This window comes from Talpa occidentalis, unplaced genomic scaffold (genome assembly GCF_014898055.3).
Source record: "Talpa occidentalis isolate TD23 unplaced genomic scaffold, MPIMG_talOcc4v2.1 talOcc4.6, whole genome shotgun sequence".
Lineage (NCBI taxonomy): Eukaryota > Metazoa > Chordata > Mammalia > Eulipotyphla > Talpidae > Talpa > Talpa occidentalis.
The window spans coordinates 22,012,721-22,029,562 of NW_023604972.1; the positions used below are offsets into that span (position 1 = coordinate 22,012,721).

At 33.3% G+C, this 16,842-nt stretch overlaps 1 protein-coding gene across 4 annotated transcripts in view; it reads right to left on the reverse strand.

Moving 5' to 3' along the window:
* The window catches only part of PDS5A (PDS5 cohesin associated factor A), a 113,485-nt gene that overhangs the window by 58,243 nt on the left and 38,400 nt on the right, over window positions 1-16,842 (reverse strand). For all 4 annotated transcript variants that reach the window (XM_037530463.2, XM_037530462.2, XM_037530467.2 and 1 more), the window contains 6 exons: window positions 14,910-14,990; window positions 12,888-13,028; window positions 7,713-7,828; window positions 4,707-4,801; window positions 3,921-4,066; window positions 1,445-1,596 (listed from right to left, as the gene is read on the reverse strand). In XM_037530463.2, coding sequence (XP_037386360.1) covers window positions 1,445-1,596; window positions 3,921-4,066; window positions 4,707-4,801; window positions 7,713-7,828; window positions 12,888-13,028; window positions 14,910-14,990 — 731 coding nt within the window. The remainder of the gene's footprint in view (window positions 1-1,444; window positions 1,597-3,920; window positions 4,067-4,706; window positions 4,802-7,712; window positions 7,829-12,887; window positions 13,029-14,909; window positions 14,991-16,842) is intronic.

The following is a 16,842-nucleotide window of genomic DNA, read 5'->3' on the forward strand; positions in this document are numbered from 1 at the left end:
AATACAGTAGAAAAGATGAGTTCAATAGAACTCAAGATGAGTTCAACAGAAAAGATCAGTTCCATTTCTTGGAAACAGTTCTTTTTAAATTTAGAACTACAGCTGGTTTTTGTGATCTTACTTCGTCAGTATGAAACATTATTTTAAACAGGTTTATGTTATTCTTAAACATAGGATGGTAGGCACCTTTCATCTATCCATCATCAGTTCCAAGCTATAACAAATTACTTTGTATCTAAAGATATGACCTTAAGAATAGTTAATTGTCCAAAAATTATTAATTTCCTATGAGTTCAGCTTCTTTCTCACATTTTATTTTACTGTAATCTGAGGATCTCTCCTCACACTGCTTCCTCAAAAATTAATTTACCTGGGCATATCTGCTCTTTCATTTTCTTTCTATAATCTAAATTCCTTTTTTAAAAGATAGATTTATTTATTTATGCATACAAGAATTGGGGTATAGGTCAGAGGTGCAGGGGATGAGAGGATTCACCAGAGACGGTCGGGAACAGAACAGTGGATTGACTGACACACTGCTGAAGGGAGCAGCGGGAGAGACAGGAGAGGTCTGCTGTGCCATGTGGGTCAGCTCCCTGGCTGGGATCAGACTTGTGCTACAGTCGCTGCGGATAGTTTCATAGTGCTGACACTTAACCCCGTGTGCCACAAGGGAGGCCCCCCTACAATCTAAATTCCTAACAGGTATTATAATATCTTTCTGGCTAAACTTGTATTTATTATTCATTATCACTAGGAAAATACAAGGGCTCATCACTGATCAAATACACATTCAGTGATGACAAAGCAGTATGTCTAATTTAATAAAACATTGTATTTTACAAACCCTAAAATCATTACAATTTTATATAGAATTATAAGTAACATTCAGAAAATGAAAAACAACATAGTAATACCTACACAGTGTTAGAAAAAAGGTAAAAATAACAGCTAGCAATTATTGAATAGTGCTTTACTGCCAGGAATTAGGCTACAAAATTTTACACTTTATTCAATCCACATGACAACCCTATAAGGGAGACTTTATTTTTTATTTTATTTTATTTTTTTGTGGGACCCTCGCTGGCGGCCGGGGAACGAACCGGCGCTGCAGAGGCTGCGGGCAGCCTCGCAGCCCAGCGCTCAACCACTGCACCACCAGGGGAGGCCCAGGAAGACTTTATTTTTACTCCTTTTTATATAAAGCTGAGGAGCAAAGAAGTCAGTTAAGAAAAAGCAAGTATCTTATAAGGGGAAGAATGAACATGTTCCCTGTTGATTCCAAAGCCCATGTTTATTTCTCTACTCTCATACTATTTTACAACCTTGGCAAGTCTTACTTAAACAGAATATGTATAAGTATACAGAAAGTGATCTATAGACTCAAAATAAATTATTTAAAAAATAAATAGATGTAAATAATATATACCAACATAATACTCACTTGTCATCGATGCTATTCTGATAATAAATATGCAAAAGTTTGTCCTTTATCCAGCTGACTTTTTCTGCAGCTTCCTTTCCTGCTTCACCATGAAGACAGTACTTCTTATACAGCTGAGCCAGACCCATCATTGCTTCTTTTCTTACTCGCCACTAGAAATTATAAAATTTATTGGATCAGATACCAAACCTTAGTATATTAATCTGCAAAAACGTCCAGGTCTTCACTGTACATGGGCATAATACTTATTTTCATAAAAGGTAAATTGCTTCACCAAGAAATTTGATTATGTTCCTATTTAGAAATTAGACACTTCTGTGTTTGCTTCGGCAGCACATATACTAAAATTAGAAATTAGACACTTCTGAAATTATCCAATGAAAATACTGCTAAATGATTACCATTTTTTAAATTCCCCCCCAATACAAGCAACAGTAAATCATACATTTCATTCAATTCTGTCTAAAACAAATTTTGGCCAAGTTTTAGAAGTGATTAAAAGGTAAAAGATAAAGTGTATAATTCACTCTGCAAACAAAAACCCAGTCATCGCAACGTTTTAACCTGGTTATATCCTTTTTGGTGTTAATTTAGAATAAGAAAAAACAAATTTAGTACCAAGATACTTGAATTACAATGTTGGAAAGCATCTTAATGGTCATGTTGAGTGAACTCTTCCTTAGTTTGTTGAATAAAAGAGCAAATGATTTTACCTAGCCCCATACTAGTTAGTGGAAGACTCGGACTTGTAGAGGTTGGGATGATTTACTAGGAGGAATCAAGGTAGTAGGAGGAGTGAAGACATAAAATGGGACTTAAAGAACAACAAGAGTTAGGACCACAATGACAGTAAGACAAAATAAAAACAATAACCAATAGCAAATCAGAGGATACGATCTTTGACTTATTTAATATTTCCTTATTTTTTGGTATAATTTTCTCATTTCCACTACTTACTGGATATTATGAAATTCTGTTCCTATAAAATAGATGATAGATACCTTTTGACATTTTTTACAGGAGACCGAAGACTGCAAGCAGTGAAGCTGAAGAGTAAGGCCTATTCCCATTATTTTAGAGAAAAAACAAATTTCCACTGAACTGTCCCCAATGTCATCTAATTTATCACATCAATATTCAAGTCCTACAAGGTCTAGTAGGTATTATTATGACCATGTCATGCAGTGTTGGAAAGATCCATTAATTCAACTCTTTCTTAAACTGCAAGGAGCCATTAACTAAAGTTAGGAGTGAAATGATTCTAAAAGAAAGAAATAACACAAATGGCAAAACCTTAAAATCAGATGTGTGGAGGGGAAGATTTACCCACTGACCATTAGGAAGAGTAGTTTTATTTAATTTAAAGTAATTTTATTAAATTGAAGTCATTTCTTTTATACTAAAACTAAGATGGGATGGGATCTCTTCAAAGTTAGAAATACCAACACAGTTGAACAAGTTCTACACTGTCCACTTTACATTTCTGTCTCTATGACTAGTAAAGAGAACTTTAACATAATACCTTCTGCTATATTTCCTTTCTAAAAAGATTTGTTTTTATTTATTTATGCATACAAGAACTGGGGTACAGGCCAGAGGCGCAGGGGGTGAGAAGATTCACCAGAGACCGAGTAGGGAGCAGAAAAGGCGGATCTATTGAAATATACTGCCAAGGGGAGCAGTGTGCGAGACAGGAGAGGTCTGCTGCCACAGTGGCTGGCAATAGCTTGATAGTGTTGAGACTTTAACCGCTGTGCCACCAGGGAGGCCCCCCTTCTTGCTTTATTTCATATCCAAGATATATCACTAAACTACACTGGTTTGGGAAAGACAGCAAGTTTTCATAGCACGCTGCAAGACAGCCTTTGTTAATAAGATAGCCTGTCTAATCATCCTGTCTTTATGTCTACTTCTTACATACAGTTGACACTTTGTTAGGAACTGCTATCATTGTCCTTAGTACTACTTTTCCTTATCAACCCACATGGAGAAACCACACAAAAAGAGTAAACACAACTATCAGGAAACCTGTCCTTAGTTTGGGCATTACTTCCACAGGAAATAAGATATTCTTTTAGTTCAATGAATGACAGATTCAGTAAGTTATATAAGACAATAGTCATTTTTAGAACGCTTATGATCTTAAATACAGGCCATCAATTACTATTCTGTTTGAAACTCATTATATAAGTGAAAAGATAAAATACAACTTTTTCATTTAGCTGTTCTTTTTATAAAGGTAAGCTAGAAGACAAACCCATGCCTGAGAAATGAAAATCTATAAAAACCAAAGTATTCATTAAGTAAAGATAATTAAAAAATACACAAGAAAGATACAAATCTGTAGCTCTTTATTTGGTATTGTATTAATATGAGTTTCACACAGAAAAGCTTTAAACAGGAATTAATTTCTACTGTATTTAGCAAGCAATTTAAACATGGTAAGTTAAAAAGAATAAAATTCCACAGATTTTACCCGTTTATCCAGTGTTCTTTCCCTTACAAAGCCAAGTAGCTGATCATTTACTAAGGCAAGGTCTCTTTTGGCAGCTGTTATTATGGTAACAATGACATCATGGCGAATAGCTTCTTCTGGATCATGTGATCTAACCTTCAAATACTCTACAATAAGGGGGAAAAAACTTAAGCTAAATATTAGGTATATCATTAATTTATCATACTCATATGACAAAGACTAATGCTTTAAGCTTCTGTCCAATGAAACAATGTTTGTGAAATGTTGAATGAATTAAAATCATTTTATTTTTTAGGCAGAAACATTAACTACACCAACATATAGCTGAAGTCATATCTTAATGTATTTTACATCAACTATTCTGCAGAAGTCAAATCAATACAGTATCTATTATATTGTTTAGAACTTAAGTTACAATACAAATGAACAGATTCAAAAGAAAAATAGTAAAAATGCTTATAGCAAATTAGTTGATAAGAGTATGTCTACAAAATAATCACTTTCCTATTAGATGTTACAATATTTAATTATCACATAAGTATAATGATCTGTGCCCAAATCCAAGAGCCTATGATCTCAGGAAATGATTTCCAAGAAATTCCATAAGATTACAGCAAGATTTCAAATGTAATTTTATTGTATGAACTTGAAATCATTAGTATGATGGATATAGACCTGAAATAGAGCCAGTTAAAACCTAGTCAGAAACTGAATATAAAGGCAAAAAGTCACATCTGAAATATGTGTGTGATTATTCTAATATCTGTAATAAAACAGGTAGCTTACCTGTGAGATCCTTTGCTAGATCTGGATGATTCATTAAACAGTGACTGGCAAATTTCACACTTTCTAATCTCACAGGAACATGAATGTCATTAAATCTATATAGAAAAAGATGGCTAAATATTAAACGTCAGGCAAAATAATTTTTCTCAAATAAGGCATATCTAACATTATATAAACAAATTACTGATTAGAAAATGTACTGGTTATTATGATAATTAATATGTCCTAAATGTTAATATATACTAAAGGAAGACTATAAGGGGAAAAGATTAAGAATTTCAGAAAAATATTCTTTTAAACAGTATTTGTTTACTATACTAAAACAAGCAAAAAACCCCAACATATACCCCAACCCAAACTACTTATTTTGTAGAGCCAAGAATTTAAGAGCATTAAATTATACTATAAAACAGAAACATTCAAAATGCACTAAATCTACTGAAAGAGTTTGAGTCATACTAGAGGGATGTAGGGTAGACACAAATTATAAGAATATGAGATTTATATATAAATCCAGAAGTTCAATGAAGAATGTATAAAATGCACATGTCATACTATCCCACAACAGTTTCATATGACTGGTACAACTTGTATTTAAATGCCCTTTTAAAGCTCTCTATAATATATGGTAAGAATTCAATAAATATAAAACACCACATGTAGATTCAAAACTGCATATCATAAAATAAGCTGAGCAACTCTTAAAAGTTTATTTTTGGGCAATTTAAAAACCATATTAAATAAAAATGACTTTAAATAGAAATTATTTTTATTTTTGATGTGGCCTCATAAAATAGCTAATTAAACTGAAGTTATTATGTAAATGTCTTTATGTCCATGGCCTCCTACTTCCTTATACAGTGATAATCATATTTTTATGACTCGTGTATTAAGGACTTATAATTTTCTAAAAGAATAGAAATGTTACTATTTATGATCAAGCAAATGACAAAATATCAAAATAGTTAATGCTAAATGATTAAGGAAAAAAATAAGTAAAATAACTGACAATATTTCATTTCTCTGAATCAGAGACATATAAGTATTAGTTAATATAAAATTATGAATGAAAGAAGTCTCTTATGGTTAATTTGGCTTTTATAAGTAACCCAGGTGAAAAATGAGCTCTTACATTTTTGTTATAAATATAAATACTGATGTCAAACACAAGGTCAGAATGAGGCTCAGAATATACTGACAATTATAGTTGCTTTGTTCCCCCTATTCTAAATTTTTACACATTCAGTAATCAGCATTATTCCCACTGAGACCTTCAAAATGGCCTGTTTTGGACAAGTAACTTAAGATATTATCATGTTAGTGTCTGATTTCTCAGATTTGTTTGTTATATTTTAATATTATATTTAGCCTACGATCCTTACAAGGATTATTACAGTGAATTTACCTTAAAAAGATTTCTGAGCCCACCTTCACAATCAGATGAAATAAACACTGATGAATCTTAAATGTGCTACAGAAAACTGACAGTAAAAATCAACTTTTCAAGGGGCTAATATCTTAGGTCTACAAAGAACTCATACAGCTCAACAAAAACAACCCAATCAGAAAATGGGCAGGAGAGCTAAACAGATACTTTTCCAAAGAAGACATACAGATGGCCAACAGGCACATGAAAAAATGTAAATCAAAACCACAATGAGATACCACCTCACACCGTGAGATTGATCCATATCAAAAAGACCAGAAACAAGTTGACCAGGGTGTTGAGAAAAAGGAATCCTCATACACTATTTGTGGGAATGTAGACTGGTCCAGTCCCTATGGAAAACAGTATGGAGGTTTCTCAAAATATCAAAAATAGATCTACCATATGATCCAGCAATTCCACTCCTAGTAATCTATTTGAAGAATGCAAAACCACAAATTTGAAGGGATCTATGCACTCCTTTACTCATTGCAACATTATTTACAATAGCCAAGTTAAAGAAACAACCTAAATGCTCAATGATGGATGACTGGATAAAGATGTAGTCTATATAGAGAATGGATACTATTCAATTATAAAAAAAATGAAATCCTGCCACTTGTGATGGCACAATGTGGATGGAATACTGGAAGGGACTACGCTAAGTCAGAGAAGAAAGACAAATACCAGATGATATTACTCACATGTGGAATATAAAGAAACAAAGCAAAGGAACAGACAAAACTAAACCAAAACAAACTCTAGAAATCTGATTAGAGAATTGAGGGTAACAGAAAGGGAAGGTAGGGGTTGAAGAACAAAGGCAGGAGGTGGCCCAGTGGACTATGGTGGAGGATTATGTGTGTTTTGATAATGGGTGTGGTATTTGGTGACATACATCTGAAGAGGTGTGACCCTATACCCCCAAGTCATATATAGTGCTGTACAACATTAAAGAATGTTCTCAATAAAGAATAAAACAATCTAAAAAACTTTTCAATTAATATGTGAAGAAAAGAAACATGTAAATAGAATGCAAGAGGGTAGTGAATAAATTTCACAGATTTTTCAACTTTACCATCAAGTTAAACAGAACATAACTCTATGTTCTTGTGAAGAAACACTAAAAAGTATATAACAGCAATGTTTAAATTTCAAAATCACACAATACCATATTAGTTAAAATAACATAGCATGCATTTAGATAAGCTACAAACTTAAAGATATGCAGTATTAAATGAATAAATAGTTGGACTAATCAGCCATGAATTGGACCAATATATCCTGCAGTCACATCATTTATTTAAATCATAAGATGGTCAACATTCTCAAATGTTGCTTATCTATTCATTCTAATACATTATTTTAAGCACTAAAGATACAAAAATTTACATTGATAAGTTTTCTTCACAAAAAATTTTCCTACAATAAATTTGCTAAGAAAGACAGCAATACAGAATGTAGAGAAACAAACATATATCAATTAAAGTTTTGATATATGTTGTTTTTATCAAATGGACCATACTGCCTTGCTTTTAAAAATTAAAAATTAGAATCCACAGAGTTGTATGTTCTCTTACCGTCCAAGAAAACATTGCCAAAGAGGACGATTCTGTGTTGCTAAATCGGAATCTTTAGAACCAAACAATTTAGCTAAAAGTCGAACAACAGCTAATCGCTCTTCTCCATCATTGCTCTGAGGGAAAAGGGAAAAAATGAAGCCTGAGGCTTATTCATCAGATTACAAAAATGGTAACATGAAACATTACTGAAAAGCTATAATTTCATATTTCTACTTATGATGAAACTTTAAGATATCATATGTTCTCATTTACTATGTAGAAATTGGTTTTATTCCCTGTTACATCATCTGGTTCTTTACTCTTATTTCACACTCTTGCAACTGCTAATTTATTGCTACTTCATTGCTTGCTTGCAATATATGTATTAGTTACAGACCATGTAAGATAAACATAATCATTCGATTGTAACATTTTATGAGTCCTAGGAAAAATCAGTGAAGGACAAAGATGTCAACAATTCCTGTCCAAATAAGCTTTCTTTATTAGATCAAAATGAAGATTCTGATATGTGAAGTTTTAGTTAAGGATTCCTGGTTGAAGAATATGATGCTAAAACATGTCATGATTCAAGAAATGTCACTTAATAGAAGAGCAAGAATCTTATTAAGGGACTCTAAAAAGTCAGGTGAATTGAAGATTAGAAAAAAAGCACAATGTAGTTGAAAATTGCTTTTTGGCAAGGACCTCATTTTCTTATGGAATCAATATATGCTATGAAAATTCTGTTTTAATTTTACTAGTGATGAAACATCTTAATATTGAAAATTAAGTTAATCTGAAACCATATGGTATGTGAAACTTTCGTAAAAATTCACTAGGAAAATAATAACTTAAAGCAATTGCTAACTTTTTAAAATGTTACAAATAATATATGTCTAAAGCTATACCCGAAATTGAATAAACAAATACTCGTGGGAAAAGACAGTAAGTCAGAAAAGAAAAATAAAGACAATGGTATATAATCTTTTTCTTATGACTGTCTAAACTCAAAAGAACAGGAGTTTTGTGACAAAACAGGCACACTTGTGAAAGATATAAAATGAAAACTGCATCAAGCTTTAACACTTATAATTACAAAAATGATTTTCTTTGACAAAATTTTTCTCAAGCAATGTAACAACAATGCAGATTAATGCCACCTTTCAGTCCAATTTACTGACCAACATGATTTATTTTTTAAGGAAAAATCAATCTATCCCTTAAATGTCAAACACCAGAATAAGTGGAAATTTTATTTGCTTGCAAGTGACTACTTTAGCAGCTTAGTAATTATTTTAAATGAGGTGACATTCATATCTATATATTTAACTACTGAAATAAAACTGCCAAGTGAAAACTTGTCCCCTGCCTTTTTTAAATTTTAAAATATATTCTGCGAATGAGGTTGGAGTAAGATTATAGTGATGGCAACTTTAATGTGGTGCAAAAATCATTTGCAGTCTCTTATATGTAGCTATATTGTTATTCTATCGCAAAGTGAAAATTATCTCATTAAGATAAAGATTATAATCTATTGTTTAAATATACCTATATACATATGTATATTTGCATATTTTAATAATTAAAAGAGTGGATTAAAAATTAGAAACTCTAACAATATGCCAGTGACTTTCTAAAGGAATTTCAAATAGCCACTTACTTTTTATATCTCTCTTCAATCTCAATCAGAAAAAGTAACAAACTATTGTTTCTAATTGCAAAGTAGTTAACTCAGAACAATTCTGTGAAAATGTTTCCTCCAACTAAAAAAAGGCAAATATGACTGCTTAATAATATTTTCACATTTGGGGAATATACATAAATGGTGTTCTTCCCCTTTCTCCGCCCACCCGCACCCTGCCCCCGCATGGAAAAAGTCTTAAATGTAAAATAGAGCTGATTTCTTTATAATAAGTCAAGACTGCTAAGCAGCACAACTCCAAAGATTCCTTAAACTAAACTAGAACATCATGGTCATATGTCATGAATACTACATACAGTTGCGTGTAACAGGCTTGTATACTATAAAACCAAAAAATTACCTTGAAACATTTTCTCAAACATTGCTTTTAGAGGACTTTAACCTAGGACTCTTTAACAACGAAAATCTGAAGCTATATGCTTCAGTGATATAAGTATAGAAAGTCACCACAGCCATAAAAACATCCTGGGCTAGCTGCTTAGTACATACGGGTGATTCAAAAAGGAGTAAAAGAGTATAGTAGTTATATCTCAACAGTACCGACATTGCTCTGACTCTTAGGACCTCAATTTGTCATGAGAAATGAAAAAAAACTGGTACAGGTTAGGGTTGCAACAGAAAAACATAGGTGATGGCATCTGTTGTATGACAATAAACAAAATATTCCATTACCATGGTTATTTAGGCACAGTATTATTCAGTATAAATTTTTTTACAGGCATGAATTATGTAAAAATGAAGAAAGACTTAAAAATCAACAGCCTTAGAAAGAAAAGAAAAAAACAAACAAAAACCTGTATTATATATAATTGTACTAGTAGAGACAACATAGTCAAAAATATCATTAACTAACTATAGAGCTAATTTGTTAAAAAAGGAACTAAGGAATCCAGTAAAAGTTCTTATTCATGTACCTTTAAGGTAAATCCATGAAATCAAATTGTATCCATGAAGAAGAAAAGGTATAAGAAAAAAAGAGTAATTGGGGATTGTGGTAAACAGAAAAGCTTGCGGGCCTCCCTAGTGGTGCAGCGGTTGAGCGCTGGGTTGTGAAGCTGCCCGCAGCCTCTGCAGCGCTGGTTCGATTCCCGGCTGCTCCCGGCCACTGGAGGAGGGTCCCACATGGCGCACAGACCTCTCCTGCCGCCCGCTGCTCCCCTCAGCAGTGTACTTCAGCCCTTCTGCCTGCTCTGCTCCCTGCTCTGGCTCTGGTGAATTCTCTCACCCTCCCGCACTTCTGACTGTACCCAGCGCTTAAATAAATAAATAAATAAATAAATCTTAAAAAAAAAAAAAAAAGAAAAGCTTGCAGGAGTTAAGAAGATACTACTACTCAGCTGTAGCTATTTTCTTGTCATATATAAATAAGAACTCAACGTTGTTAAATCATCTGATAGTTTTGAAAAGAGACATATATCTGGACTTTTAACCAAAATCTGATTTTTAAATCTATTCATTCATTAATGCTCAGCAAATAAAATAAGAAAATTCTTTATATGAGACAACATAATAAAATCCATCAAATAAAACCTTTTATATGGTTAGATTGAGCTAGTTAGCATCCTCTGCTTTAGATAAATGGACATAAATAACTGAGCATGGAGGGGGCCTCCCTGGTGGTGCAGGGGGTTAAGATACAACCTACGAAGCTGTCCGCAACCTCTGCAGCACGAGTTGGATCCCCGGCGGGCCAGGAAGCAGCCCACATGGAGCAGCAGACCTCTCCTGACTTGCCTGCTGCTCCCCTCAGCAGTTTATTTCAGTCAGTCTGCCTGTTCTGTTCCCTGCTCTGTCTCTGGTGAATCCTCTCACCCACCACACCTCTGACCTGTACCCCAGCTCTTGTATGCATAAATAAATAAATCTTTAAAAAAAAAATGAGCATGGAGAAGAATGGGGTATGAACAACCACTACAGCTACCTGCAGTTCACATTAAGGCTATACATGGAAATCTAAAAGTCTAGTACCTTATTCTAAGGATCAAAGAGGCTTGATTTTTCACATTCAAACTCTTTGAATAGATCAGAAGAAAATATTTTAATGCCTTATATCCAGAAACAATTTAGTATAGAAACATCTTTAGACTGTTTTTAAAACCAACACACAATAGTAAAAAACAAACTAAATCTGTTCTCTTTGTAACATTTTCCATAGGAGTTTCTTAGAAGCCTGGTACAATTTCCATTATACCATAAATAGCCAATGCTTACAACAATTCTTAATTACTTACACACATTTAAGAGTCTAAAACTGGAGTTCTAATCCCAAATTTATTTTAAGTGTGTAACTTGGACAAAGTTGTAAGTTTTTCATCTAAAAAATTCAAATGTGGGGCCTCCCTGATGGCGCAAAGGGTTAAGATGCAAACTATGAAGCTGTCCGCAACCTCTGCAGCACGAGTTCGATCCCCGACCAGCCAGGGAGAAACCCACATGGTGAGGCAGACCTCTCCTGACTCGCCCGCTGCTCCCCTTAGCAGTGTTCTTCGGTCAATCTGCCTGTTGTGTTCCCCACTCTGTCTCTGATGAATCCTCTCACCCCTTGTACCGCTGGCCTGTCCCCCAGCTCTTATATGAATAAATAAATCTTTAAAAAAATTTGTTAAATGTATGATTAGTCCTAATTATACCATAGCTTGATAAAACCTTTCAAGATATTCTTCTGTAGTTCCTCCAGGATAGGGGATTAAATGTCAAGTTTTTCGTATTTTTTTTTGAGGAGTTATAAAACCCTTGCTTGGTTGGTCATTTAAAAATACACTCCCCGTGTCACACCATACAATTTTTGTTCCTGATCTGTACTATGAAAGGGCCATATAATTGTAACCATGACTCTTTGAGCACTCAGTTTGAAATCTTTTGATGTTCTAAAACATACGTATACAATAACTGCCACTTAGTAACATGTATTATAAGCTTCTAAATACTACTTTTCCTATCTATTATTTATGTCTGTTATTTATTAGTTATTGTACAACTAGATAAGCTTTAATTTTGCAATGTAAATTCTCTTATTACCCAGAAGAGAAATCATGTTTTGTTCAAATCATTTGAAAATGTATATATACCTAACTAAACATAAGATAAATTGAATTCACATTTCATTCTTTTATAGTTAAAAACTATGTGATAATATATTCTTCTTTTAAAGTTTCAAAGGTTTTAAAATTAGCCAGTCCTTGGGCCTCCCTGGTGGCACAAGGGGTTAAGATGCAACCTATGAAGCTATCCGCAGCCACTGGAGCACGAGTTCGATCCCCAGCCAGGGAGCTACTCACATGGCACAGTAGACCTCTCCTGACTTGCCCGCTGCTCCCCTCAGCAGTGTATTTCAGTCAATTGCCTGTTCTTTTCCCCACTGTCTCTGTTGCATCTTTAATATTACTTGAATCCTCTCACCCTCCACATCTCTGGCCTGTACCCCGGTTCTTGTATGCATAAATAAATAAATCTTTAAAAAAAATAAATAAAATAAAATTAGCCAGTCCTACCTTCAGTTTGAATTCAAGCTGTGGCATGACAGATAATAATAAATGAGGATCTATAGCAAAAAGTTCCTGAATCAGATCAAATACATGTTCTGACAAATCACTTACTGACGATCTTCCCAGCACCAGAACTTGATTGAAAAACTACAAGAGATATTAAAACAAAAATAAAAATCCATTTCGTCTAAAAACTTGTACAAGTTTTCAATAAACATGTTTAGAAAAGAACTACATAATCGCATTATATATACCACTGAACAGGATGAAACAATACATTTTTGAATTATAAATATATGATAGTACAGTTGCCAAAAGAAAAGGAAAAATCTTCTAAATACTATCAAATCATGAATGTTATAGGGAGAAAAGCAAAAAAGAATTCATTTGTTAGTTTTCTTTCATATTAGGATGACTTTACTAGGAATCCTACCTTTTATTAAAACTAAACAATTTGGATAGTTTATGCAATTCATTAGAGAATTAGATAATTTCCCATAGCAGACAATTTTAAGTCTCAATCTTTTCAATTTTTATTTAAGTCTAATTCAGTTTACTAATAAAGAGTATTAAAATGTAGGTATTGAATTTAATTGTGTGTGTGTGTACATACACACACACACACACCTGGGGGAGGGGGAGGAGAAGAAACTCCAGAGGAAGGTACATTTTGACTCAGAGAACAAAGTGAAGAAAAGGTTGGTGATACAAAGTTAATGATTTAAAATTTAAGAGACTGCTGTGAAGAAACAAAGACAATATAAATATCAAGAGCATAAATTAAAAGATAGCCACTCTTCACAAACATACACACAGAGTAAGTAAATTTAAGAATGCTGTAGCTGCTAAAGAGGCAGCTATATGCAACTAATATAAGCATGTATTGCTGGTAGTATCATAAAATGATACATCTTTTGAAAAGCAATACATATTAAAAGTCAGAAAATGTTAATATTTAATGTGCAAACCTTGAAAAGATGAAGGATAAAGTCTATATAAAATTAAAACACACACAAATACATACAAATATAGGCTATCACTACTACTACTTCTGGGAGGATACATGAAAATTGACTAGTAATGGGTAATTGATAATTGAGTTTAGGGTACCAGGGATTGAAGAGAGACTTTCACTGTATACTTTCATACTATTTGAAATAATATATTTGTACCCATGTTTAATTAAGTATTAATTAAATAATAATTCATATCATTTAAATGAACATACTTTCACTTGGACTTTTTGTTGGGAAAAAAAAAATCAATTAATATATAAATGTTCCATTCACAAATATCATTACTGAAGGAAAACACTGAAAAAAATCTAAATGCAAGGCAACAGGAAAATGATTAGGTAAATTATGGGTACTTGTCAATTCAAAGGAATACTTTAAGGCATTCTGATTTTTTGCTAAAAAAGTCCAAAATATTTATATACGTAAATAAATATGACAACTCAAAACTATATTTATATAAATTATGTGGAAAAAGTAGAAAATAGTGTGAACAAATGTGAAATAGAATATTTTGTTCCAAATTACTATGCTGGTTTTCTAGTAAAATAACAAAACCTCTATTGGATAAAGTAAAAAATTATTTTTATTACCATATAACAATTATTCAAGAGGGAGAAATCAGATTTCAGAAGAATGACCTAGACACAACAGGAGGAAAATACATAGACAGACATAGAAATCTAAACAAAAAGACGAGAAAGTGAGAAACCGTTATATCCAGGAGATAAAAAGATAAATATAAAATGAAAGCAGAAGATGGAGTGGGAGTTGTAGATACACTTTCTTAAAATAATTACCCTAATCTTGTGTCATTTAAAAATAACGTCAATAAACTTATCCAGTTATGTTGTATTTGGTCACATTTGGACCTTTCATTTCTTTTACACATTTCCTCTCAATAGACAAAATTGTTTATAGGGTAAATAAAGCTATATACGAAATGTCCTAATAAATTAGTACAATGGAGCAGAAACTGCAAAACTATGAAACAAATATAGGCAGAAATACCTACATTCGCAATGCATGCTTCAATAGTCTGGACTGTCCTTTTCAACAGGACTTTTGCAAGGTCAAAGGACTGCTTATTTAAATTCTGAAAAACAATAAAAATATGCAAAGTTACAAATGAATTAGAGAATTTACGAGACTGCAGCATTAGACTACTATAATAAACCCTGGAAATCTGACTGTAGAGTTGAAGAGGGGAGAGATAAGGGGAGGGGGGAGAGCAAAATGTGGAAGGGATACATGGACTGTGGTGGAGGATTGTGGGTGCCTTGGTGGTGGGTGTGGTTGTGGTAACATATGCCTGAATGGTACGATACTATACCTATAAATCATATACAGCATCGTAAACCAATGATGCTTCAATTAAAAAAAACAAGGAAAGGAAAAACCATTAGGCTTCCATAGGTAGCATAATCAATGAAAAAGTTATAGATGTAGGTGAACATGGTTAATTATCAAAAATGTAATGTTAAATGACAAAAGCAAGTTGTAGGAGTCTTAAGACAGACCAAATAATAACAAGATTACAGTTTGTTCATGGATATATGTCTATGAGAGTGAAAGCACTCAGGGTAGCCTAAAGGCCATACAAGAGGGAGGAGAGAAGGAATTAGCTAGTGGGCTTGAAAGGAACTTTTAATAGGTAACATTTTGTTCACTTTACATTAAAAAAAAAAAAAAAAAGGAGAAACAACAAAAACACCCAAAGAGAAAATATTAGATTTGTTAAATTTGGGCACCTGGAAATTTGCTATGCTATTGTTTATAGTTTTAAACATTTGGAAAAAATAAAAATCCACATGAAACTACAGAAAAAAAGAGATTACTGTTTTTTTCAAATCTACAAAATATGAAGCAAAAAAACCAAAAAAACTGAATATCATTGAAGGTTTAACTCAGTATCTTCTAATCAAGTGGTCTCAAATGCAGAAGTTGCAAAAGGCACAACTATGAATCAAAAACTGAAATCCAGGGGCCTCCCTGGTGGCGCAAGGTGTTAAGACGCAACCAATGAAGCTGTCCACAGCCTCTGCAGCATGAGTTCGATCCCCTGGCCAGCCAGGAAGCAACCCACATGGTGCAGCAGACCTCTCCTGACTCACCCACTGCTCCCCTCAGCAGTGTACTTCGGTCAATCTGCCTGTTCCTTTCCCCACTCTGTCTCTGGTGAGTCCTCTCACCCCACCCCCCACCTGTGGCCTGTACCCCAGCTCTTGTATGCAGAAATAAACAAATCTTAAAAAAAAACCCTAAAATCCATTACTTAGTCCAAAGCCCAATCTTCTATTAAGTTTAGTTTTACTAACCTCAAAATGGCTTAAGCCTTTCAGATTGTTAACTGAACTGGAACTGGCAATTATACCCAGGTATTCTAAACACACACATATGGCCCCTAACCCACCATGCTTAGAATTTCAGTGTTTAATAAATACATGCTCAAAGAGTAGACCTGAATGAAAATTTCCCAAGTATATCACAGTGAAATTTTTCAAATCCAAAATATCATGGTTCCCTCCTCAACATTCCCCATTACCATAACAAATTAAAAGGTCTGAGAATGACTGCACAAAAATATTTGACTTTTTAAAACTTACTGAAAATGGAATTCTTATTTTGAAGAGTACCTATTAACATCTCTAAACTCTGAAGTTTTAGATCAAACTAAGATTCATCCACCACCATCTTACACCTTTTCCAAAAAGATGCTAGGAAACAATGCATTCTAGGGTTAGTGGTCAGCACACTTGTGCAAAAAATCATATGTTAAATGTTCTATTATAGTATAGTATTTGTGAGGTATACAGTCATTGCAGCCACTACACACTGTTGTAGCATGAAAGTAGCCCTAGATGAAATGAAAACAAATGAGCATGACTGTATTCAAATAAAATTTTATTTACATAAATAGACAGTGGGTCAGATTTGGTCCATGGATA